This window comes from Lycorma delicatula, chromosome 12, assembly GCF_047948215.1.
Source record: "Lycorma delicatula isolate Av1 chromosome 12, ASM4794821v1, whole genome shotgun sequence".
Classification (NCBI taxonomy): domain Eukaryota; kingdom Metazoa; phylum Arthropoda; class Insecta; order Hemiptera; family Fulgoridae; genus Lycorma; species Lycorma delicatula.
The window spans coordinates 16,747,436-16,775,359 of record NC_134466.1 but is presented as its reverse complement, the minus strand read 5'-3'; the positions used below and the strand labels follow the sequence as shown (position 1 = coordinate 16,775,359).

The following is a 27,924-nucleotide window of genomic DNA, read 5'->3' as shown; positions in this document are numbered from 1 at the left end:
ATATACATAAAACATCACAAAACAAAACAAATTATTCATATGTGAATTTTTTTTCTGTTTTGTGCTATCTATCATTGTAGAAATCTTTTAAGTGCCATAATCATAATGGCTGCAGGCAACAATTAGACCTGACCTGACCTAATCTGTCCTATGTTCTTTTCTAACACTTCTCACTTGTTGACTATAATTCATAAATTTTGTGAAACACCTTTTTCTTGGGATTTTAAATCAAAATTAAATTTACTGATTCACAAAGAACATGCATAATATCCTTGCCCACGTGCCTGATACCACTCAAACTTGATATATTAGAAACTAAAAATTTATATTAAATATTTTTTGTGATAAGCCAATAGAAAACAAAGATAATATATACATTAAAAAAGTAATAATATAAGTAGACATACTCTTCAATCTCAAACAAATATAAGAAAAATCCAACACACAGTGTGTCCACCAAAGAACAAACCCACATTGAATATTTTCGTTAAGAATGCGGGAGTATACAAAAATGATTCTAAGTGACAGCAAATAAATCAAGGACCTTATAAAGAAAAGAAAAAAAACATATACACATCACAAATTAAACATTTTATTTGCTGTAGCATAATTTTATTCAAATATCATTAGTTATTTAAAAGTCAGTTATTTAGCATCATTCTAAAATAATTGTATGAACCAGGTGATTTTATCGTAACTGGAAATATATTATAAAATTGTTGATGATAAAAGATACAAAAATTCTTCAAAATGTGTAATCAGTAAACAGAAAAAAGGGGTTTAATTTCCTAAAACATGTTACGATTTAGTCACCAGAGTAAATGATAAAAGTTGAACATTTAATTTAATTGGAACAAAGATAAATTAGTCTTCTTAAAAATCAGTAGTTATTTTTTAATAAATCTGAGACCTTATTCAAAGGTTGACAAGAATCACTCAAATTCATTTTCATACAAAACAATCGGAAAAATGAAACCTTGAAAATTCCCCAATATTAAGATTAAACATAACTAGAGTGCAAATAAAAAAGTTTAGTTAGCTTTAAATAACATAATGAAAATCTTTCCCATAAAAAAAAGAAGGTGTGTGGATTTGTTTGTTGCATGGGCTCACATTTTTATTTTAGCTGCCACTGGTGCAGAGCAGACCAATTGGTGGTTTGCCAAGCGGCTGTGCATATAACACACAAATGATTCATTCATTTGAACAACTTATACTTCTCTAACTATTAATTTGTTTGAACGATCTATACTTCTTGAATTATCTAAAATTATATTGGTTTTTTGAGGATAAAAACGAAAGACATTGCGGGTTAGATCTGTGCTAAAAAATCAGAACTTATGAAGCTAGAAATGTTTAGGATTTTGAATTTTTTTGTTGTTGTTGTTAGTATGCTAAACACACAAACATTATTTTGTCACTATTTGTGAAAACATTTAAAAAATCATCTGTAATGAAACAAACAGTGTAGCATTTTTCAATACTCATTTTTAGTTAACACAAAAATGAACATTTTTACAAGAATGAGATGTGTTACAAGAACAAAATATCTTTAAACATTTGAGTATCAGACAAAGTGAAAACAGCCATTATGATAAACGTCCAGAACAAGAAGGGATAAGAAGAGCATACTCTCTTACATTTTTAAATAACTGCACACATTTATTGTTAAAATCAACATACAATAATTAAATTAGTAAAATTAAATTTAAGCAATTATACTTAAATTACAGTAGTTAAATGTAATACTTTTTTAGTGATTTTTAATTATAAACTTTCATAAACATTATGATTTAACATCCAATGTTCAAACACTTCTTATTATAAGTACTTATTAATACTTATTATTTAAAGTATAATTTTAAAAAACAAATGCACCAATTTTATTTTTATAAAAAAAAAAATATATATAAAAAATATATATATAATCTGTTTTATTAAGCGGAGAAGACCAGCTTTTCGCAGAACTCTGGAAACACTCATCAGTTTATTCAGTCAAAACTTCCCTATCTATGCCTCGTGAAAATATGGAACGAAGAAAAACTTCCAGAACACTGGACCACAGCCCTCATTCATCCATTACATAAAAAAGGGGATAAAACTAATCCGGAAAACTACAGAGGCATATCTCTCCTGGATTGCACATACAAAATCCTGTCGAGAATCATATACAACCGATGCAAAGACCAACTTGAACTGGAACTTGAGGAATACCAAGGGGGATTTAGGACATGGAGAGGTTGCCCGGAGCAAATAATATCCCTAAAACTTATGATGGACTTATGTAAAAGACGGAAAAAACAACTAATAATCACCTTCGTCGACTTTAAAAGGGCCTATGATTGTATACACCGACCATCCATGCTGAATATTCTGAGAAACCTGGGCCTTCACCCTAAACTCGTAAACATGATAAAATTAACTTTAACCAATACCCAGTCCAGAGTGAAATTCAGAGGTGAACTCTCTCAACCCTTCTACATAAAAACTGGATTGAGGCAAGGAGACGGCCTCTCACCACTCCTTTTTAACTGCGCCCTCGAATTTGTCATGAGAAAATGGTATGAAATAAATCCCAAAAATATAAAAATGGGTACTAAGAAAAACTCCATCACACTAAATTGCCTAGGATTTGCAGATGACCTCACTCTTTTAGCAAATAATATTCAAGAAGCCAAAACACAAATCATGAGCCTTCAAAACCTAGCACAAAAGATAGGACTTCATATCTCTTTCGAAAAAACTGAACTAATGGCCATAGATCCTCTGGTAATAGAGCACATTATGGTAAACAATCAGAAAATTAAAATAGTAAAACAATTTAAATATCTAGGGGAAATAATAACTTATAATTTAAATGAAAAAGTGACATGGCAAAACAGGACAAATAAAATGATTAAATCCCAAAAATTAACTTGGTCAACATATAACAAAAAATGCCTTTCTGCTAAAACAAAACTTAAACATTATAAAACTGTAGTACAGCCAGAAGTCACCTACAGAAGCGAGACCCTTTTCAAAATCACTCAGAAAAACCGAATTGAAAAAATTCTGAAAATAGAGAGGAGAATTGTCAGAACGTGTATCAATAAAAAACACCAAAAAGAAGGCCAATGGTGGATTGTGCCAAATGAGGTGGTGTATCGAGAAATAGAGCCTGTTACTGATACTATGCGGAAAAAAAGAATCTCTTTCATCTCATAAGGACACCGGAAACAAGACTGTCAAGAAATATCATTGAAAAGCTCTGGTTCCAAAAGCTAGAAGTAGGATGGATCAAAGAAATTAGAGAAGATATGAAAGAATTGGGAATTTCCCTGACTGACCTACAGAATAAAACTGGAAAAATTACAAAGCTAAAAGATAAAAGCATTAGATTTAAACAAAAGACAGACAAACGACAAAATACAACGAAGAGGGTGTTTACGGATGAAGAAAAGAAAGCAAGATCTGAACTGATGAAGAAATACTGGACAGCTCGAAAGAGTAAAATAACACGCTTTTCTCAGAAAAGATCCAACTAAAATTGACTTAAGTGGTCCCATGTTGGCCGTAAAAGCATAATAATAATAATCTGTTTTATTATATGGCTATTTTAACTAAATTCATCATGTCTCAAAAAAATAAATAAATAGTTTTTTCCATATTTTGTTCAAAAACTTGCATCAATTTTAGGTGTACAATACATCTAGAGAAAATCTTAAGTTTAATATTTATCTTAATCTTTGGATTAAGTTAACATCTAACATATTTGCTAGGACATTCTTCAAAACTTTTACGTATAAGCAGTACTACACAGATAATGAAAAAAAAGATTGATTGTTCCTAATTATTCCTTTTACATACAATTTTTGGTGTATTTTACAGTATTATAATTATTGATAATTATAAAGTTCTAGGTTTTTACTTTGTGTAAATAATACTTAATATTAAGAAATTAAAGCTACTTACTTTTTCTATCAAATCTACTTGACGAGGATCTATCTTTGTAATTCTATTGCCTTTTAAGATTTTTGCAAAACCATCATAGAATAATACTTCATACTTATCTAAAATGAAAGAATACAAAAAATAAATGAAAAATAATAGCATGTTACTTAATATTTATATTAATGTAATTTTTCCTACTCAAAATACTGAAAAAGAGTAATGCATACTTAAAAGTACTACATAGTACTGAAAAGTACTACATACTATATACATTTCTTTTTTTCTCTGAGAGAAACAAGTTGGGGGTTTTGAAACAGACTCTGTCTCAGTAATGAATGATTATACATATATACTTCACAGTTAACATGATGAGTTCAGTTAAGACCATCAATATATAAAAACCACTAATACTACAAATATTACATGTGGATCTGATTTTTGAATCTGGTGATGTAATTTTTTATGAATTATTTAAAATAATTGAATTTAATATTAATAAATTAATGAATTTTAAATATACTAACGTGAACAGAAAAATTAATAATTTGATGGATAAACAGATAAAAACATAAATAATGACAGTAACATTGGATAATATAATTTATCACAAACACAAATTTGGAGCAGATTTGGTCAGTACTACAGATATTGAATTCAATGATAACAAAATCAATATTATAAAACGCGCATAAAAATTTAATACACAAACTTTAAATAAGAATAAGATTATCAAAAACGCTATTATAAACATGGAAAACAATGAGTTTCAAATTGATAACATACATAATAAAAATAAATTAAAAAATCAGTTTGTTAATATAATCGATAACACTAAAAATAATAAAAATTTAAATCACAATTATAAACATAACAATAATAATACAGAAATATAAAACAAATTAAAAGATAATAATGTATATATCGTCAAATCCGATAAAACCAATAGTCCTGTTATTATTAATAATTTATATATCGAAAAAACAAATTTTTAAATAATAAATTTAAAGTAATAAAGGATCCCACTAATAAAATCAAAAAAAGTAAATATTTTTCCAGGATAAATATAAGTTTTAAACTAATATAAATGCCCCAATATTGAGGACGCTACCAAAGATTCATAAAACTCACATGCCGATGAGACCTCTTATAAAAATTATATTAACTCATCTACATATCAGTTAAGTAAATTTTTATCAAATACGTTAAGAATACATAATTAATAAATATAACTGATAATATAAATATAAATAATACAATTAAGTTTATAACACTGGACATAAAAGATACATAACAAATATCGATACCAATAATACTATAAATATAATTAATAATACTTTAACCAAATTAAAAATAGAAAATTTATAAAAATTATGTATTAAACAATTATTTAAAACTAGCAGACCCAGCAATGCTTCGCTATTGCTAGATTTGAGTATCTGTATAGATTAAATGAATTCAATTGAAAGTTTAAAAACATGAACAAATTAACATTACAGAACTTTCCCCCATTTCTCTTTCCCTCTTTTCATTTTTTCTTCTTTCCCCTTTCTATTTCCTTTTTTTCTTTTTTCCCCTTCTTCCTTTTTACATTTTTCAATTTTTCCCTTTCTCCCTTTTTCCCTGCGCATAAATCGATCCAGCAGTTTTTTTAGTCTACAGTGGAACACGTATCGGAAACACTGAAATTGAATTGTTAAATATTTAGTATAGTGAGTGTTGCTTTTATGTTTAATAGACAGTACCGTTTTTAAAAAAAAAGCATGTTTTTACATTCACAGGGGTGACATCTACATGATAGTAGGTATATAAATACACACACGTATTCAAATGCAATGTTGTGTCAAAATTTCAAAGCAATCAGTGAAGAACTTTCAGAGATTTAAGATTTTGAACAAACAAACACATTTACATTTTTGTTTATACAGATTTAATAATAGATGTTATCAACAAGAAAACGCTCTAACTGTAGAATCACTGTTATTATGGATAACATCTTTATGAATGAATTAGAAAACACTTTTCTACCCGATATAATCAAAAAAACACAAAATTATTTTACATAAATGATATTTAGACGATATATTACTCATATACAATCAGAAATTTAATAATGAAGAAGATACAATAATTAAAGAAATGAACTCTTTAAATTTACTTTAAATAAGACAAACTACAATAGTAGTAATTACTTAGATATAAAAATTAACAAAAATTATATAGATACAAAAACACCAACCAAATAAGATGCTATAATACATTTCAACTTCTTTCATCCTTGGAATCAAAAAACTGAAACTTTTAAATCCTTAATTTATAGAGCAATAAAATACTTAAACATAATTATATAAAAACTAAATAATGAACTACATCACATTAAACATATTGCTGTCAAAAATGGATAAAATTCAAACTAGTAAACAAATTATACAAAAAACTAAAAAATAAAAAATATGTATATAAAATATAAAATAAAACTAACAAATAACATTACAAGAAAAGAATATGTTAAAATTGAATATAACATAAATTTTAAGAAATTTAATAAAATATTTAAATCATTTGAATTAAATACAGCATATATAATTAATTAAAATAATAAGTCTATAAATAATAAAGATCCTTCCAATACAATAAAATATAATTTCAACAAAAAAGCAGTACTTAGCTTAAAATGTGAAAACTGATTTTAAAATATATCAGTGTGACTAATCGATAATTTTCAGTTAGGATCAAAGAACATATTAACTGCATAAACAAAGGAAATAAAGACCCGTTCTAATTTTGGTAAATATATATTGGAATATAAACACAATTACCATCTAAATGATTTCTTCGGATATATTAACAATTTTTAAGAAACTAATATTTTAGAGAAATTTTATTTTTTTAATTACAGCAAACCAATGAATGAACAAACCAAATTCGAGAATGCATATTATTTAAACAAATTGTTAACAATAATTAATGATTATCGGGTTGGCCAAACTGCTTTTATTTTATATTATCATAACTGAGATCACTTTATTGACAAAATGTTTAATTGTTATATATATATATGTATATATATATATATATACACGTATTAAATTTTACTTAATTTACCATATTTATTCTATTTCTGCTATTTTAAACAAATTTTTACACATCTTATAATTAATCGGATACTCCTGAAAATGGATAATAATCCAAAAGCGCTTGAATGATTTAAAACCTTACATGTTGGTAAACTGAACTTTATTATTTTTATATTAAAAACTACTAAAACAAACCCAACCAACTTTCAATTGGTTCTGGTTTTTTCCTAAGTTTATGTGGTGTTATTAAGAATTTTTAGAGCTGTTTGCAAAGATTATTTCTAAATATCTTTTAAAACTACGATTACAATGTCAAACCCTGGAAAATGGTAACTTAAAAACTGACATGAAAAATACAGCTTTAAAAAGCAGATATCTTTACAAATTTTATAAAGATGATAAGTTCAGAGATCTGGCGCTATTTGATGATGACTTATGATTTTGGCAACGAAATCCTGATAATGGTTCAAACAGAGGAAACATTTTTAAATCAGAGCCGAAACCTGATCTGAGTTGGCCTTTTATCTTTAAGCTACCTATTACTTCAAATCGGTACTTTAAGTACCTATTACTTCAGGTACCTATGAATCATTAAAGTAACGCAAATTTTCTACAGAAATTATAAAAAAAGGAAGATTTTTGCATTAAGTAATTAGATAGCTTTAAAAGGCCACTGGAATCGTTTTTAAGAAATACAGATAAGCCCAGACTGACTAATGATTTTTCAGCTGTGAATCTTATTAAGAAAAAAATTTAAAGACCAACTAATGAATTAGATGTAGATCCAGATTTAGAGTACACAATGTGATGAGTGGATATTATTTTGGAGGCTTTGTTCAAAAACATTTGTTTATGAATCCAAAGTGAGTGTTCAGGCCCCAAAATAAAGACTGTGGTAGCATTTACAACAACTGTACATGAGGCAAAAAAAAGCCAGACCTGAGCTGAGGTTCGATAAACCCAGCTAAGCTCTGGAGAAATTTTTTTAAATTGTCTACTGAATAATTTTTTAAACAACCAAAGTTCAGAAAATTTTTGTTAATTTTAAGTAACTAAAATTAGGTAACTATCCTACTCTGATAAAAAATTATACATACATGTAAAAATTAAATACGGTTCTATACAGGTGTTATTCTTGATGTCTTGTATATGTAATATACAGCCAACGGATGAAAACATTATTAAAATTATAAAAACAAAAGTCTCTTTTACAGTATAATTAGAAAGCAGGAAATCATTTAAAAATCATTAAAAGAAATCCACCTTACTAGTATACATACTTTCAGATCTTTCATATGCATGAGACATTTTCAAACTAAACAACACTTCATTCTTGGAAAATATATCGGATTATGAATCCATAATTAATTTATTTATTCTATCAACTACAGGCTATACCTAATCACAGCTACTCTTTTTTTTCTTCCTTTTTTTTTATTACAAAGTTTTTATGCCAAGAACAACCAGAATTTGAACAAAAAATGTCATCTACGAAGACAAGAGTTATAACTTCAACCTGGATATGTTGCAATGTTATAATTTATATTTACATAATAAAAACTACCTGAGGTCAGAACAAACGTAAATTAGCGATTTACTTTCAAATCCCATAACTTTTAAAGAATCAATATATGAGCATGCAATGAATTTTCAGTCTGAAACAAAATAATCTAAATAAATCACAGATTACAAATGAATAAAAAAGTTTTAATTCAGGACAAGAGAGTGAAAAATAACTAGCGTTCCCATTCTGCAGCTTTGCCCGCAATATCAAAACAGCTTCACCAGAAATATTTTTTTGAAACTAAACCTATTTATTTATAAATAAAAATTATTTAATCAAGAATATTGTTTTTAGATTTTCATGAAATCTTGATAAAAACTACAAATAAAAATTTTCATTAAAAATGTGAAGGAATATACGATAAACAAAAATTGTTGCCAAACACTTAAATAAAAATAACAGAACAGGAAGATAAAACTGAACAATCTTTTTCAGACTACTCCAACATACTAATGAATTGAAATAATTCAGTATAAGCTTAGTTAAAGCCCAATTAAACAAAGAAAAATATTACAATCTCCAATCTTGCATCCCCGTCATGGCTTCATCCGTGCTATATGGTTACTTTCATTTCCTGTAATGATCAGGGGCTATCTAGCTGGTCATGACTCGCTTCACTCACCCTTTCTGTCTAGCCAGAGGACTCTGCCCCTTGGACCCCACTATTCATTAAACTCATGCTTATGAGAATAATAACGATAAATAAAAATCAAAGCCTGTTCAATTAATAAAAAAAAAAGATCTGTGTATTATTATAATTTCTTTGGAGCAACAATTTGGTCAGTAAAACCCTGAAATTATGAGTGATCTAAGAATGTTGGTTTAAAACTGTTAACCGCAATCTTAAAAATATTAATTATAGCTGATAACCAGCTGTAATTAATAACTTTAACTTAACTTTTCCAAAACAATATATTAATTTATGTTTAGACCTCAATAGCTGTTTTTAAAATATATATTATTTATAAAAACAACTTTAACAAAATAGCCTAAGGGATAAATTTAATCAAATTTAAGTTATTTTTAAATTAATACAAATATCTCAAATCTTCCTGGGATGAAAATGTATTTTGCGTTGTTCTCGGTTACCAGACAAACACTACTAGGAAGTAACTATACTTTGTTTCTCATTTTTCTAAAACTTTTTAATTACTTTTTATTTTGTGTTTTTTAGTCGGATGCAATCATATCACACGTACAGTAATAATGGCAGTGTTGATTAAGCCACCATTACACCATACATTGTTATACCCCTTAAAAAATCAAAATTCAAAAAACCCGAAAATAGTTTTTTGATATTTATCTCAAGAATATTTGCAAGCCCCCAATCTAGTAGCATCTTGTTTAGTATAGTTGGAAATGGGGAAAAATTTGAATCATTGTTCAAATTTTTTTACCTTTCTTCACACTTTTTAAGGTCAAATTTCAAAAAATTTAGAAATTAGTTTTTAGATAATTACAAAAAATTACACGCACCAAAAATTCATTTATTTTAATTTGTTACAGCAAAATAAAAAGTTTCAAAAAAAAAATTAAAAGTCCACTTTAATTCTTAAACTCTGAATTTCAAAAAATCCTTTCTTAAGTGTGAACTTACACAATAAGAATATGAACACAAATTTACATCAATTTATCTTCAGTAGTTTTTGTTAAGCATTGATGAATTAGTCAGTCACGAGCAGTAGCTTTATTTGTACAAATAATCATAAAGAAGATGATACAAGTTAGTGCTACAAGTTAATGCAATGTATGAATCAGATAGGCTAAAGAAAATTATGTAGGAGCTGCCAACATTTTAACAATAAAAAAATTATAAAAGAAAAATGTTACACTAACAATTAAAGCAAAAGCATAGAAAATTGTGCTGTGGCATTACGTAAACACAGTAATGTAAAATCTTGTACTTTTGTATTCATAAACTTTTATGGAATTAAATTAGAAAAAATTATTTATTATTAAATAAATACAATGAATTAAAGTTGACGGTCAATTACTTTTTTCATAAATCTTTAACGCTTTATTTCCAGAGCTCAAACATCAACACACAAATATTGGAAAAAGGCCAGTTTACTAAATATATAATAACACTTAGAACATAATGGTTAGAGAAGCACAAGGTTGAAATTTTTATTACAATGATGCCTTCAAAACAGAATAATATTAATAAATACAAGATAAAAAAAGTTAATCAAACTATTAACTATGAAATTAAATTTAAATATTTTAAAAAAACTAAAATTTGTTCATACATTAACACTCATTATAAACCATTAATAATGAATAAAAAAACACTTAAAAATAACAAAACTGTTTAAACAAAAAATTAGAATTATTTCAATTAATGAAAACTAATACTAATACGTTAAAAACAACATATGTTATAATAAATTTAAAAGAATTAAAAATTAACCTAACTTTACCAAACTAATATATTAATTTATGTTTAGACCTCAGTAGCTATTTTTAAATTATATATTATTTATACAAACAAATTTAACAAGGTAAATTTAATCAAATTTAAGTTATTTTTAAATTAATACAAATATCTCAAACTGATGATTTGAATTAAGCCTAAAATAGATACAGATTTTCATTTATACTGACCGATTGTTTGAAGTTCAACTATAAACTAGTACTTCAATACAAATAAACTTTATCTCTGAACATATTCTTCTATTAAAGAAATTATGTAAATCAAGTATAATGTTTATAGTTAACAGACAAATATAAATGAAACAAAGCTAACAAATGTGGAACATATGTTGAATATTGAAATTAAAAGTTTATTAAATTATTTTTTTTTATGAAATGCATACAAAAACAGCTGTTTTTTTAACAGTTTTATAAATCTTAAAAATCTAAAAATATTTAACAACTTATAAATCTTAAAAAATGCTTTACCAAATTTAGTAAAATGTAAAAAAAAATGAAAATTGTTATGATATAAATTAATTAGTGTCAATTTAAACAAAACTAAACACAATATTAAAACAATTATAATATTTATACAAAAAATTTTAAATCCACTAACTTAAATATTTACAAGCAACTAAATATAAAAAAAAACCTAAATACGCTAATAATATGCTAATTTTTTCCTATCAGAAAAAATAAATAACAAATTTCTAATATAGAAAATATGACAATTTTAGCAATCAGTAATGAAAAATTTATATCCCTCACATTCTCAATGATATTCATATAATAAAAACAGTAATTAAACAATATAGTAGGTAATTAGCATAAGAAAAAATAAATAAATTAATAATTATTATTTATTATAAAATAAAAAATAAATTTAATTAAAATTGTCAAAATTAACAATTACATTAAAAGACGTATAAAGATAATGTAGGTCTGAAAACAAAGTTTCAGAGATATGCATTTAATAGCTTGTTTGTGATAACTGCATGCTGTTACCTTTACATTTTCACAACATTCTCTGAAAAATGTACATAACTGAAATTCGAGCTGTTATGAAGTTCTTTGTTTTAAAAAGTTTTACCCTGATGGACAAACAAAAAGAGTTAGATCCCAATTTAAATGATTCATCTCCTTCTTTTTAAACGGTTAAAAAGTAGGCTGTTGAATTTAAACATGATTATAAATCAGTTCTAGATGATAAATGCTCAGGAAGTCCAACAATAACTATGACTTACGATCTTATACCCAAAAATTCAGAATGGTATTATGATTGCTGATTGAAGGTACATCAACTTAATGACAACTAACAACTAATATCTCAAAAGACAATGTCACTATGTTTTACATAACCTTTTTGGTATGAAAAAGCATTATGATCAATGGGTTCCACATTTGTTAACAGCTGACCAAAAACGCATTTCACTGAACACTTCTTAAGGGTGTTTAAACTTATTTGAATGCAGTTCAACTGAGTTTCTTCAATGTTTTATAACAGTAGATGAAACATGGAATCATCATTACTTGGCAAAGATCAAACAGCAGTAAAAACATGAGGGTGATGACTGCTTGGACAAAGACAGGACTATCACAATGGAATATTATGCTTCACTTCTGGATCAACTGAAAAGCACTATTTAGGTTTAACAAAAATAAAGTACTCATTCACCAAGAAAATGCACTTGCACATGTTTCAGGTTGATGTGGCAAAACTGCATGACCTATGCTTGAAAGTCTTCCACATGTGCCGTATTCACAGGTTTTGGTTCTTAGCTAATGCTTCCTCTTGCCAAACTAGAAAAAATGACTTGCTGGATGATGATTCAATTCATATAATGAGTTCAAAGCTAAGACAACTGCTCATTTAGCATATAAATTGCATTAAATAATACTGAAAGTATTAAAAGGTTGAAAGGTCATAGGTCTAAATGGTACTGAATTGCAAAGCAACTAACTACATTGAAAATTTAAAAAAAAAATTTTATTTGTCTTGCAGAAAATTTCCTGAATGGCCATTGTATATATATATATATATATATATATATATGTGTGTGTGTGTGTGTGTGTGTGTGTACACAAAGCCGGACTGTTTAGTCACATCTTGGATCTTTGGGGCTCAGACAAATCCCAGAGCCAACTCAAGGACTCCTCATGGCCCCTCCTGGGGCTCATCCCATGGCTGTAGAGCTCGCTTCACTCACCATTCCCAATTGGGAATGGGAAGCTCTGGACATTCACAGAGCTTGCTTTTGTCGCCATTTCCATCTACCCAGAAGGTTCCACTCCCTGGACCCCTGCACTCTACGTTATCCTCATGGTTGTGAGAATAATATTCATAAATAATAATTACCGTATTAGGTTTTATAGAAACCTGATAAACACTAAATTACAAAATATAGAATAACAGTAACTATTCTAACTAAAGTACACACACTCTGACAACAAAAATTCATAATTTATTTCTTTGCTACAGTGGCAGAAATATAATTATGAACTAAAAGGATTAATCTATTTTTCTTAATGAATATTTTCAATATCTTAACTTTCAAGGGAGCTAGGGCCTCGGTTGATAGCGTAAAACCTTCCCTGGGATAAAACTAATATATCCTGCACATTTGAAAGTAATTGGTTGGTTCTCTCTCTCTCTATATATATATATATATAAAACCTCATTACATCTCCCAAAATAGTGCCCCAGGAGCACCCCGTTTGTTACCAGTTAATGGTGATGATTGGTCTAGCCTCCCACAAGGTGCTTGCATACCTCACTACCTAGCCTTACACTCCTCACAATCCCCATGGGAAGCCCATTATTGTTAAACAGAAATTTTTAAAATTTATTTAATATTATTTTATTTAATGTAAATTTAATTCTATTATTTTTGTAATATTATTCATTCGATTGATTCGAATCATTCAGTTCAAACCCAGCTCACAGTTCATATATCTAGTGGTTGAGATTTGCCGGTTTAAGCACAAACTTTAATATATATATATATATATATATATAATATTTCTTCAGCCTCTGCAAAGTACAGAATTAAGACAACACCCTTCCCTTTATTTTTCATGTTCAAAACATTTTTGGGCCTAAGACCATCTTCAGTGATTTTTTTTTAAATAATTCTTATTTTTTACATTTACACATAAAATTAGAGCTTTTTACTTTGTAAACATTTATTACTGATAAAAAACTTAAAAACATTTAAAAAAAAATTAATTCAGAATAAATATTTATTCGGTCAAGAGAATGAAAAAGTATTACACTAACTACTAATTTATCAATATCTTATCTTTGTATGCCAACTTAAACAATTTTAATAAGAATGTCCCAATCAAATTCTTTTTGTATATTTATAAAGCTGATATATATATGTACAGTTTTTCTAAAATTTCTAATTTTTTATTACTATTTTCATGTTCAATATTTACTCTTTCAATTATTTCTAAATTATTTTCTAGACTAGTTATATTATGATTATTATTTATTAAATGGTCAGCTACATTTGAGAAACCTATTTTTTTAATTTTAAATAATATAAAATGTTCATTAAATCTATTTTTAAAGGATCTATTTGTTTTACCAATATATATTTTTTCGCAATTGTTGCATTTTATTTTATAAATACCGGAAGAATCATATTTATTTTTTACTTTTTTATCATTATAATATTTTAAATGTTTTATTATATGATTATCAGGTTTATATTTTTTATCATTATATGCATCAATCAAGTTTTTTTATAATTTTATGTGTATAAAAGTATTTTATATAAATATTTTCACTTTATTTTTATTTATGGTGATTAATGTAGTAATGTCTGTGTTACTGAAAATTTCTGGATTATATTTTTTATACATATTATCAATCAATGATGTACGATATCCAGTTTTTATAGCTATATTTTTTACAGTATTAATTTCATTATACAATTTCTGTTTATCGCTAATGTATTTTATAGTTCTATTTATAATGTTTTTAAAAATATTAATTTTTTGGAACCAAGGATGATTAGAATTCTTGTTTATAATGATTTCATTTGAAGTAGGTTTTTATATATTCCAGTTATTATTTAATTGTTTTTATTTATTTTAATGTTTACATCTAAAAAATTATTTTTTTATTATGTTCCATTTCATAAGTAAGTTTTAATTTTTTATGATACGAATTTAATTTATTTAAAATTACTTTGTGTTCGTCATTTATAACTGGTTCATATATAACTAATATATCACCAATGTATCTGACCCATAATAAACTTTTTTTAATTATTCTTTTTCTTATTTACACTGAAGATGGGCTTAATCCCTGAAACGTTTTGAACATGAAAAAATAAAGGTAAGAGGTGTTCTCTAATTCTGTACTTTGCGAAGGCTGAAAAAATCTTACATTATATATAGTTATTTAACATACAGAGGAAAAAGAAAGAAAAAAATGGACTATAAAAAATGTAATCTAAAAAAATATAATTTTTTTTTTTTGAGATGAAATATATCTAAAAACCTTCTCAGATATGCCAAGAAACATGTGTAAAAGTTTGGTTGCAATTAATTGAGTATAACACACACACACACATATATATATAACTTAGTAAAATAAATTTTTTCTTTATTGTTGCCCATACCTCCCTATGCACTAATTATATTAAATAAAAATAAAAGTAACATTTAGCTATCCACCACAGTACAGAATCCAATAATGTTTCTTACCTTATTTCATTACTTCTTATTTGTAATCAAAAGCGCTTTTGAGGGTTACCCTCATCATCAGTTGATCATAAAATTAAAAAACTTCAAATTAAACATTACAAATTTCAAAAATTAAAATTATCGCATATATAGTATAATATATGTAATAAATAATTAAAATAAAAATTAAAAATTCTTATTAGTATAACAAAATTTTAAATCTCTTAAATATGCTTTAGTGTAGTGGTGGCTAGCCACCACTACAGTATTATTGTACTTCATAAAAAATGTTAAACTATTAATAATGTTTAATTTTTAATTTGTGTATGTGTGTGTGTGTGTGTGTGTGTGTGTGCATGTGTGTTTTCATATATGGTTAAGCAATTATTCTTGCTGAAGATTCTTTTTAAATATATCATAAGCCTCATGACATGCTTACTATCAAATACAACCTTGAATTACTACAAAAATAAATTTTAATATGAACCAATACTATTCCTTGTTTCAAATTCCACCTAATACGTGTAATTTTAAATAAAAACATTCCTTATGTAATCTGCATAAGATACAATTTAAAGATTTTGTAGTCTAATGGACGAAGCAGGAGCGATATAAAATGCCGAATAGCACAAGCTAAACGAGCCTTCAGTAAGAAATATAATTTGTTTACATCAAAAATGAATTTAAATGTCAGGAAAAGATTTTTGAAAGTGTATGTTTGGAGTGTCGCTTTATATGGAAGTGAAACTTGGACAATCGGAGTATCTGAGAAAAAAAGATTAGAAGCTTTTGAAATGTGGTGCTATAGGAGAATGTTAAAAATCAGATGGGTAGATAAAGTGACAAATGAAGAGGTATTGCGGCAAATAGGTGAAGAAAGTAGCATTTGGAAAAATATAGCTAAAAGAAGAGACAGACTTATAGGCCACATACTAAGGCATCCTGGAATAGTCGCTTTAATATTGGAAGGACAGGTAGAAGGGAAAAATTGTGTAGGCAGGCCACGTTTGGAGTATGTAAAACAAATTGTTGGGGATGTAGGATGTAGAGGGTATACTGAAATGAAACGACTAGCACTAGATAGGGAATCTTGGAGAGCTGCATCAAACCAGTCAAATGACTGAAGACAAAAAAAAAAAAAGTAGTCTAATATACCATCAGGAGAACATTAAGTGTGAATATTAACTGTTATCAAAATCAGAGATTGATTAAGAAGTTAAAAAAAAAAATGTTTCAATTGTGCACAGTTAAAACACAAGGGTGTTATCAAGCTAGTCAATCTGTTGAAAACATCACTGTCATGAGAGAAACTATGGATGTGAATCAATGAAAATTGATTTTTACCGTTCATAATAAATGGCAATCTGAGAAACATCCTGCAGTGAGTTCTCAAAAGAATGATCTCCATCTGAATATTTACAAAATTCAGTTGAACAAGAACCTCAAACCACCAAACTCTAAATGGTGAGAGTTTGTCTACTGGATGTTAGAAAATCAAAAAGTAGATAGTAATTTTTCAAAGAAAATCATTTTCAGTGATGAAAAGCAATTTTGCCTAAAGCGGTAGGTGAACAAAATGTCAGATCTACGCCAAAGAGAACCCTTGTCGAGTGATTTACAAGAAAGTGTTGCATCCACAATAGCCACAGTTTGACACAATTTATGGGCTGGTAATGAATTCAGTTTTAGTTTTTTTTGAAAATGCGGTTAGAAAAATACATTTTGTGAATGAAAAACATTATTGCTACACGATAATGGAGATTATATGGCTTCAATCGGATTACATGGATCTGAAAGATATCTACCTTTAATATGATACTCCAATCTATAACAATGTGTGAAACTGATTTGTTACAAGAAACATTTTCTGTTCACCTCATCTCATGCCGTGTCAAGTAGAACTAGCTACCAAGTTATTGTGATCACACACCATTTGACTTATACTTGTATAACATTAACTTACCAAATTTTTACTATTATGGCAATATTATTTGATTTAAAAAAATTTTAATTACTGATTTTTTTTTATTTTTGAAATTATTTTCATAATTATTTATACTAAATATTGTTTCTCCTTTTCACAAAAAAAGGAAGTCTTAACAATAAATTAAGTATGAAAAAACCTAGTTTAATATAACAAAATTAACATAAATTTCCCACTACTTAGCAAAATAATTTTTTCATGATTCACTCATCCTGGAATTATTTTAGCAAACTAGAAATGGGGAAAAAATTAAAAGGCAGTCACACTGTAAAATTTGAAACATTTTTATAAATAATTTTTCTAAAATTAGTTATAAATTTCCTCTTTTATTAAATAAAGTTACTAAAAATTATATTCTGTATGTATTGGTCAAATAAAATTTTTTTCTGAGAATAATGGGTCTAACTGGGTTCGAAACCCGGTCAGGCATGGCATTTTTCACGCACGCTACAAAACACTCATCTCTCCTCTGCAGAAAGAATTGCTTGACGGCAGACCTGGAGGTTAAAAAAAAAGAAAGAAAAAAAAAAGGTGATTAGGTGCTGCTAATATCACCAACTGGAAAATAGATATCAACATTAATAATTATAGCTAAAGAAAAAACAAAACTATAAAAAGAAAAACTTCATACCATCCTGAAGTACTGATTTAACAACAGCTGGATATTTTTTTGTGTAACTCCAAGTTGCCAGAACACGTTCACCAACTTTAAATTTATGATGTGATCTACAATTCATAAAATTATAAACAAATTGATTTTCTAATATTAATAGTATATTAAATAACTAAAATGTTCAGTAAGATAATTCATCACAATTAATTAACACTAAATGATCTTAAACTATAATCTATTATACCCTGATGAAACTACGGTAAAAAACATATTTTAATAAGGAAAAAATATTTTCTACAGAAAAACTGCTATGACACTGAGTAGAATCAAACTAAAAACATGAATTTTGTATATATAATTTTTTTACAATAAACAGTCAATTCGAATGACAGAGTGGTAGTGTCTTTGTCTTTCTCAGAGGTTCTAGGTTCAATTATCGGTCAGGCATAGCATTTTTTCACACGCTAAAAAAAATCCATTTCATTATCAACCATTGGCAGCTGTTACAGAGTATCAGAATAAGATACAATATAGAAAAATTACAAAGCTGGCTGAAATGTAACTTAGTCGTAACTAGCAAATGAAAAGTGATAGCGAAATAAAAAAATAAGACATAAAAGTACATTTTATTTGCTTCAAAAACTAATACTTATTTTTCCATATGGTTTAGGCTAGACATTTTTCCCAATAATAAACAGTTTTCTCAATCTGTCAATGAGCAATGCTAGCAGGCTTTCTACGATCTACGACTACAGTGTGACCTTCAGTTTATCATTCATGATAAAATGAACACCTTTAATATTCCTCTTTAACTGTGGAAAGAAGAGAAAATAACAGGGCACCAATTCCGGAAAATATAGAGGATGTGAAAGAGGTTTAAGTCTCACATTTACAACAGCCTCTAAGTAGTTGCACGCAATATGTGTAACCAAGCATTATCTTGTAATAGAATTATTGACTCCATGGACTGTTGAATATAACACACACATTTTCAAAGGTGTTTTAACATCTTTATGTGTCACATGTAATGTACAGTCGAGCTGGATTCCAGGAAGTCACAAATATGTGTTTGGAATCCCAGAACACTGTTAAGAGAATTTCTTTTGTAGAAGGCTGTTTTGAATCTTTCTGATCATGACAAACCACAAATCATAATACGGGTATTCCATTCTCTGCTGTTTTTCTTTTGTTTGTAATAATGCACTTGAATTTTATCTCCCATCATAATATTGAAAAAGAAGACATCTTCCACATCACGATATTATTTCAGAAGCTGTTCACAAAATTACTTTCGGTAGTTTGTTCTTTTCACAGTAGCCTAGATATGTAATAATGTATCCTAGTCATTCTTTCAATACGCTTAACAGGCTGGAGATGCATTGTTGTGCAATGTGACTGTCTTTTTGAATCGATTCATACGCCTCTTCTTGGTGTTTCTCTTGCTGTTGTTCACCCTCAATATTTGCTTTACCAGCTTCTGATGCAAAATCTTTTACTGCCCGGCTACTCACATACTTACAGAACTTTGATCAATAGTTCCAACATCTTAACTAAATGAATGTCATTAGCTTTCATTTTTTCTGCTGTTAAAAATTTAATCGCCGCACACTATTTTAAACGTGTGGAGACAACAAACACACTTGACTGCATAACAATGGCAACTGACAGGAAATAAGAGGAAGTGGGTCAACACCTTATGGTGTTACCATTACCAATGCTATGGCAACACATATCACTTTGTGTGACATTTTATTCTCTCATTATGTTCCAGTGTGCATTGCATTACACTTCAGCTACCGCTAATATTAAATTTAAATAAGAGAGGTGCCATGTTAATAGGAAAATATCAAAATTAATAATAACTGCAGTAACAATAGTAATATAACTATACTTACGGTGGCAATCTAATTTTTCTTATTCTTTGGCTATCCCACTTCAACCACTCATCAAATCTTTGTGACCACCTTTCATAATGAATAAAAACTTCTCTGTCATCATAATCTACTTCAACTATTTTAGCAGTGTACCTGTAAATTATATAACAGAATATATAATTAATAATAAATAATTTTAATTTTTAATTTAACTTCAACAAACCTGAGCAGCTTGAAGATGCTGAGAGAAACATTAAGCATTTTTAACTACAGAAAATAAAATAAACAAAACAAACAAAAAATGTTATTCCATTTTTTTTTCAATTGTGATATTAATCACCTATTACATGTAACCTAACTCTATTTTTCTTAGCTTGATGATATAACATTATAACAAATTTAGCAAATTCTCACCAATTTAGAACCACCTTTTTAAAACATGTTTTGGTACTTCACATTAGCAAGGGACTGTCTCTCTGTCTATGTAATGCCTTCTGGTTTCAAGCTCTTTCCACGTGTTAAAATAAAAACAAATAAAAAATTAATTTTGGTATTAAATTAATTTTTAATTAAGTTGTTTGTACCAATATAATTAGCAGTTTTGCCATACAAATAAATAAATATCTTATTCTGATCGAAACGTAACACATTATATGGATCATGTCATTAATTATAAGATAAATTATAAATATAAAAACAAATTATAAAATAAAAATTAGATCTAATTAACATCCATGTTAATTACTAAAGATCTTTTCTGTTATGCGCCCCATACTTTTTTTTGCATTATTTCTGAATCTTGTTTTTTACACATCATTACTGAGTTTCGAACCAATGATCATCTGAATACAAGACTAGTACTTAGCACTTTTCCTCTTGGACACAACAAGTTTACAGTAAAGCAGTACAACTTTTAGCTCATATGATTGATTCACCCATAACAACGGTTTTTAGTGTAATGTTACAAGGCAACAAATAAAATATCCCTAACTTCACAAAGAAACATACAATAGTAGAATATTAACAAAATGTAAACTTTCATTTACCATTTTGTAATTAGGTTATCTAAAAGTAGACTTGATATACAGAGAAAAGTAACCTATAAAGTTCTTTTAAAAGTTATGCTACACACTACATTCACATGTTCTACACACTTAACTAAATAAAACTAACCTAACCAATACTTCAAATAACAAAACATTATTATGCAGGCACATTAATTTTTTTGCAAAGAACTACATGACATTAATGTTGCATACAAATAGATAATACCAGATCGTTCGTTATCTTATCTGTAAGCCGTAAAGCCCAAAATAGGTAACACTTTAACAAAATTATTTATGTACAACATTATTTAATCATATGATACAATGATTTAAATGATATTATATCATAATTTTAAACAAATCCAAGAGAAATAAAAAATATGGCATGCATAACAGAAAAGTTAATTTATTTAAGTTCTACATGAAATACGTTAAGGTAAATAAATTCAGTATTAATAATTACTACTGAATAATACAATTCAGAAATCACAATTGGAAATTATTTTGAGCAAATATATGAATACATGTTGAAGATGATACAAATAAATCTTTTTTTTTCTTTTATTTAGTATTATTTAAAAATTTATCCATAGAATAATATTGTTTCTGTAAAGAAAATCTTTCAATCAAATATTTAATAAATTGGCAGAAGGATTTTTTTAAACGGCTCAACAATTTATTAAAAATGACAACAGAAGCATATTAAGGCCCTTTCTTGTAAGCCAAAGTATTATGTTGAGTTATACGAAAACAGTTCAGTTGTCTTGTCTGGTTTAGTAAAGGTGGATAATATTATTTTTTAAGAATTGACCATTCTTTTCAGCAAAGATTGCAATTTCATAAATATGAATAAAAGTATAAGTTAACGTATTTAATTTCATAATTATCGGTCAACACAATTCATATTTATGGGTGCCTGAAAATGATCTTTGTATTTTAAAAACTCATTCTGACTTTTTGAGGGAACCCCAAGAAATAACATTATAGTTTATACGAGAATATATGCAAGCATAATAATTAATTAATAATTTGTAAAGTAAACATATAAACAGGAAATTGGTTTAGGGTATTATTTTTTTTTTAATGGCAACGCATTTCTTTTACCGCTGAAGTGAAGCGATAACATCAATGGTGTGAACAATAGCAGAAGCTGTGGTATAGTAAAACAAAAACATGAAAAATGAATATCCATGTACATCTAATTTAAATGTAACAATAGATAAAAAAAAAAAAGGGCAATAATAGTTTCATGGTAGAGAAATTTAAAAAAGCATTTAAACGTACAAAGGAGAAAAATAACAGCTGTTGTGCATTTCCACAATAAAGAATATTAAGTAAAATTTGCAAATGAACAAATAAAGTTTTTCTTATAAATAATTTTTGATAGATTCTTAAGCATTATAATGATTGCTGTAAACGCCAACAATACATAGGATCTATTATTTATTTCAATTCATGTCCAGTTTAATGTACAACACATTTGAATCGGTTGGGTTTCAACATTTCAATGTCAATTACATAAATAACTTGTCAACCCATGCAATATAGATGCAAAAAATATCAAAAGATTGTAAGGAAGTGTGTAACGCAAAAACAAACAGTATTAAAATAAAATGAAATATCACTTACAATAGGCGAATGATCTTTCATAAAGATCCTCTGTGCTAATCATATAAGTTGATATTAGAAAACAAATAAGTTAAACATGTAACTTACAGAAGCAATCATATAGCATACTTAAACAAGTCCCCTTCTAATTAGTGTGAAAGTACATGTTTTTTATAATAAAATAAATTAAGGATGGAAAATAGTCATTAAAAAAGTAAACTACAGTATTATGATTTTTCAAATCTTGCTAATTGTGATAGCAAGATTTGACTACTATGAGGAAAATTGTTAACAGTAACTAAATAACGTATTGTAAAATAAAGGATTAACACTAACTGAATGCCTAATCGGTGTCAGTATGCCGGTATAAATTAACAAACTTTTTGAATTGTCAATGAATAAAATATATCTGTAATAAGGGGGGTAATAAGCTCCTGCATATATTGCTACCAAGTCACTGACTATTATTTGCCCTTTTAATCCTTCAATATAGAAAGTGCAGAATTGGATATGACATCTCTTCATGGTATATTTGGTATGTTACTATTTTTACTGGAATAATTTAGAAAATATTAAGTTTTATCATTGCTATCACACATATTCAAAATATTCTTCCATTCTAAATTTATTTTTATCAAGAAATAAAAAATTACACTCAAATATTAAATGCTAAAATGTCATCAAACATAAAAATAAAAATGCTGATTTTAAACAAGAGTTATGCAATGAATTGCATAACTCATTCAATTTTGAAAAATGCAATTCATTTTTGAAAAACATTTTTCGGTTTTTTTAATGAATAACATATTCATTAAATTGATTTTAAATAAATTAATTAAAATTAAAAAATAAATATTTGATTTTTAAAAATTTGGGTACATTAAAAATCTGAAATTGCAAAAAAAGTTTTATTTATTTCTGAAGGCTACCAAACCAAAAGGAAAGCAATTGGGTAAAACTAATTTTTAAGAATCCCAAGTAGTGATAACTGATAATAAAATTTAAGAAGGAAATTTTTAAAAGTGTTCTAAAAAAAGATGCAGCCATAATTATAAGTAAACAAAATTGTAATTTTCTAAGATGGTGTGAAACATTTTGTTAATTTTATTTTCAAGAGGAATAATTACTAAAAAGTAAGGGCAAACAAAAAACAAAGGATATTTACATTTTAAATAAAGAGTAACTTATGAAAAACTTAAATTTAAAAAAGTATTTTAAAAATTAAAAATAATTTCTGTTACCACAGACCATTGCAGAGAGATGGGCAAAAAATGTTTATAGTGGTTTGAAAACCTATCGATGTAGAAAATACAGATGCAAAAGACTTCCATCAACTTATTTTCTGAATTAAGATATAGCCAAAAAAAAGAGAATATATAAAGTCATGTTTTGGGGAGGGGTGAATATTAAATAAAATTGTTTAGTAATTTGTGATCTCAATAAAAATAATTTCAAATTTTGTAAGAAATCTATTTTGCTTAAGTGCCACAGTATAGATTTGAAATTCTATTTTAAACAGCCAAAACAACCCCACCCTTTTTTCTGATTTTTGTAAAATATATTATTTGCTCTGAAGTTAGTACATGTCTACCACATTTAAAGAAAACTGATCAACAGGGTCCAAAGTTATAAGAACAAATACAGACCAACATACATATGTACGCACACACATATGTCTATCTGACATAATTTTTTTTTCAATCTGGGCACATTGGAATACAAATTTTTTTCCAGAGATTATTTACAATTTATTTAAATCTATTTTTTTAAAAATAATTTTTAGATGTCTCCTTAAAGCACAAAGCTTAAAAAAAATTAGTTTTTACTTTCTTGTATAAAGTAAAGGAAATATTGTGATCGCAAAACATTTTGGTTTTCAGATTTCAATGGAAATATCCATTTTGACTAGTTTCGGCATGACGTCTGTACATATGTATATGTATCTTGCATAATTAAAAAACAATTAGTCATAGGAAGTTGAAATTTTGGATTTACGGCTGTTGTAACATCTAGTTGTGGACCCCTCCCTTTTTGATTGCAACTGGACCAAAAGCGTCCAAAGAAGCCCAAAATATAATAAATTTGGATTTTGAACTTTTTGTTAAATGCAATAATAAGCCCTCATTGACAGCTTGTCAACAATATATCACAAATGGTACTTATTTTCATTGGTTCCAGAGTTATAGCCAAATAAAATTTTAATTAAGAAGTATTTGGATCTTACAAGGGGAAGGCACATCAGTTCAAACCTGATTTCATCTCCTTTTTTTTAATTTAAATACATTGATTATAAATTAATTAATTAACTCATTAACTGTTATTAACAATTTAATTAATTAATTAAATTGTTAATTAACTTCTGACTGTAAAAAAAGTTTTATAATAAATAATATTTCAATAGTAACAAAAAATACATATTAACGCCACTGCAGCTACAGCTTTATTTAAAAACAAAGTAGTCAATCGGATTTCGGTGGAAAATGAACAGTCTCTTTATTAATTTTAATAAATGGTTATTTATATTTATTTATTTTATAAATAATTAACCAAACGTAACCTATGTTCTCTTCGCCGGCTAACCTAATTAACACTGTAATTTTTTGAGTATTTATTTAATAAATTCAGTAATTATTGCAATTATTTATTATTTAAATAATCAAAACACTCATGTTAATTAGTCAAGGTTAGCGAGCGAAGCGAGCATAGGTTAAGTTTGGTTAAATTAATAAATAAATAACCATTTATTAAAATTAATAGACTGTTTTGAATCTATGTCTCATTATCTATGGGCTCTATATCGGCCCATTTTCCACCGAAATCCGATTGACTATTTTGTTTTTAAATAAAGCTGTAGCTGCGGTGGCGTTAATACGTAAGTACCAAAGTCATGTGAAAGTAAGTCATGTGGTGTCCATATCAGATTTTTATTTTTTACTGATCTATGTACTTTTCCATTATATCCTACAACACCATATATCACCATAACTGGGAAAATAGATGAAGAAAAATGAAAATTTTCATGACCTTCAAGACCATAATATTACTAAATGCATCTTTAATCTACTTGTTTTCAGAGAAAGTAAAAACAAATCAAAAAATACACCATTAACAAAACAGCACTGGGTTATTAAAAAAACATTCTAACAGTATAATTCTAAGGTGTTTTGGATCTGAAATTTTAGACTGGAATAAACATAATTAGATATACTATTATTTCTGCTTTTTTAAAAGTAACATATTATTAATATATTTTAAAACATAGCCAACAGAATTAACTACAATTCAAATGACTGCAATATCCGAGTAATCCATCATTCTTGTTCATAAGAAAATTGGTAGTAACAAGTAAAGTTTTCATCCCACACTGAAAGGTTAAAGTTACTAACTTAAATTTTGCAATTTTACATTAAATATGGCGCATTACAGCACCTGATGCGCTAAATTCAATTCTAATTTTTTTTTTAAGGTAAATTCTGTTTAATATTCCCAATTTTCTAAGAAAATTGCTCATTGTATAAAATAAAATATACTTTACCTTACATCTCACCAGAGATGTAACCTTATTTTTAGGCTATCAAATTTTGTTAATTAGTCTATGTTTATAAAATTAAATATCTAGGTTTATCAAAGTAGATGAACAAAAAGTTTTCTATTCGTTTACAGAATTAAAAATAGTATTAATTCCTTACCATGTATCAGTTCTATAATCTTTAACTTCAATTCGTTGCCCAACTGAAAATTCTGTATCAAACCTAGCTGAATGAACTGAACTGGCATCACTAGACATTGCAGATGGTGATAAAGTTTTTAATAACGTATCATCTTCTAATTTGCTTTTCCACTCTTGAACACTCATATTTTCTTCATTCAATTTTACTCTTAATTCACTTAATGTCATATTACTTTCTTCATTAGTTTCACTATTATCAGATGCCTCTTCTTCTTTAAGATGACGCTTTTTAAATCGTGATACCAGTGATAAGTTACTATTATCTTTATCCTTACTTTCCATTCCGAAATTTTAAAACCACTACTTTGCAAACATAAAACAATAAAAAATTATTCAACATAACCTATACAACATAATGATATTAACACACAGTTAAACTTGACATCTTTCAGACGCTGAAACTGATACAACTAACGAAATTAAATAGCCAAACGCCAATATGACATAACAAAAAACGAGACACTATTTAATGCAAACAGAAATAATAAACTTATCACGTTAATAAAAAAAACACAACAGTAAAAAAAAAGCCAGTGCAGGTACACTAATGATTTATTATGGTTTAAATAAATAATAATAAACTAAAGAAAAATTAAACGACTTAAACATATAAAGATATGGATTTGAAAATTAAAAGTAGTCACTACGGACAATTCCCACCACTCTGGTCCGCCATTACGACAAGGCTGTTCATATTACGAACAACGTTTTGCCATACGAACTTATCGATTGTAAAATAAAAAGAGCTATTTTCACTTCTATCATATGTAAGAATCTTGCATGTATCGATTCCATAGTTAAACAACACATAATAGCTGCGAAAACCAGTATTTTTTACACAAAGTTACAGCTGGGTTCAATTTATATAACAAATAATACATTTATAACAACAAAATTTGTACGATAATTAAAATAAACACTATAATAGTATTAAAATAAGCATTTGAAATAAAACGATTAACTTCCGTTAAATAAAATATTTGTTTTTCCCAACTTCAGAAGTACAAAAACAAATATCAAAAGGGTTAATATTTTTCATTGTTATACATAAGATTACTGTTACGGTTAATAAGAATCTTTTATAGTCTCTTAAAAAAAAAAAAAACACCTTCTTTTGAGAAACAAATTTAATTGCATAAATTGTAAATCATCAGACTTAGGTTTTGTAGTTCATATTCATAATGAAACTAAAACAAAAAATGGGAAAACTTTGACATGGCTAAACAATTAAAAATTAAAACTTTATTCTTTTATAAATTCATTTAAGCATTTTGTTATGCACTTTTTCAATACATTTTAATGACATACTATATATTATTTCTAAACATTGATTTTTAGATTTTAAACTTGTTCCCAAATATTAAATAATCTATTCAATAATTATAAATAGA

The 27,924-nt window shown here is 27.0% G+C and overlaps 1 protein-coding gene across 2 annotated transcripts in view; it reads right to left on the bottom strand.

Annotated features, from left to right (window-relative positions):
• The window catches only part of LOC142333451 (uncharacterized), a 98,071-nt gene extending 70,838 nt beyond the window's left edge, over positions 1-27,233 (bottom strand). For both annotated transcript variants that reach the window (XM_075380561.1, XM_075380562.1), the window contains exons 1-4: positions 26,493-27,233; positions 20,171-20,302; positions 18,294-18,388; positions 3,952-4,049 (exon numbers count right to left, since the gene is read on the bottom strand). In XM_075380561.1, coding sequence (XP_075236676.1) covers positions 3,952-4,049; positions 18,294-18,388; positions 20,171-20,302; positions 26,493-26,815 — 648 coding nt within the window. In that variant the 5' untranslated portion in view covers positions 26,816-27,233. The remainder of the gene's footprint in view (positions 1-3,951; positions 4,050-18,293; positions 18,389-20,170; positions 20,303-26,492) is intronic.
• Between the last annotated feature and the right edge of the window lie 691 nt (positions 27,234-27,924).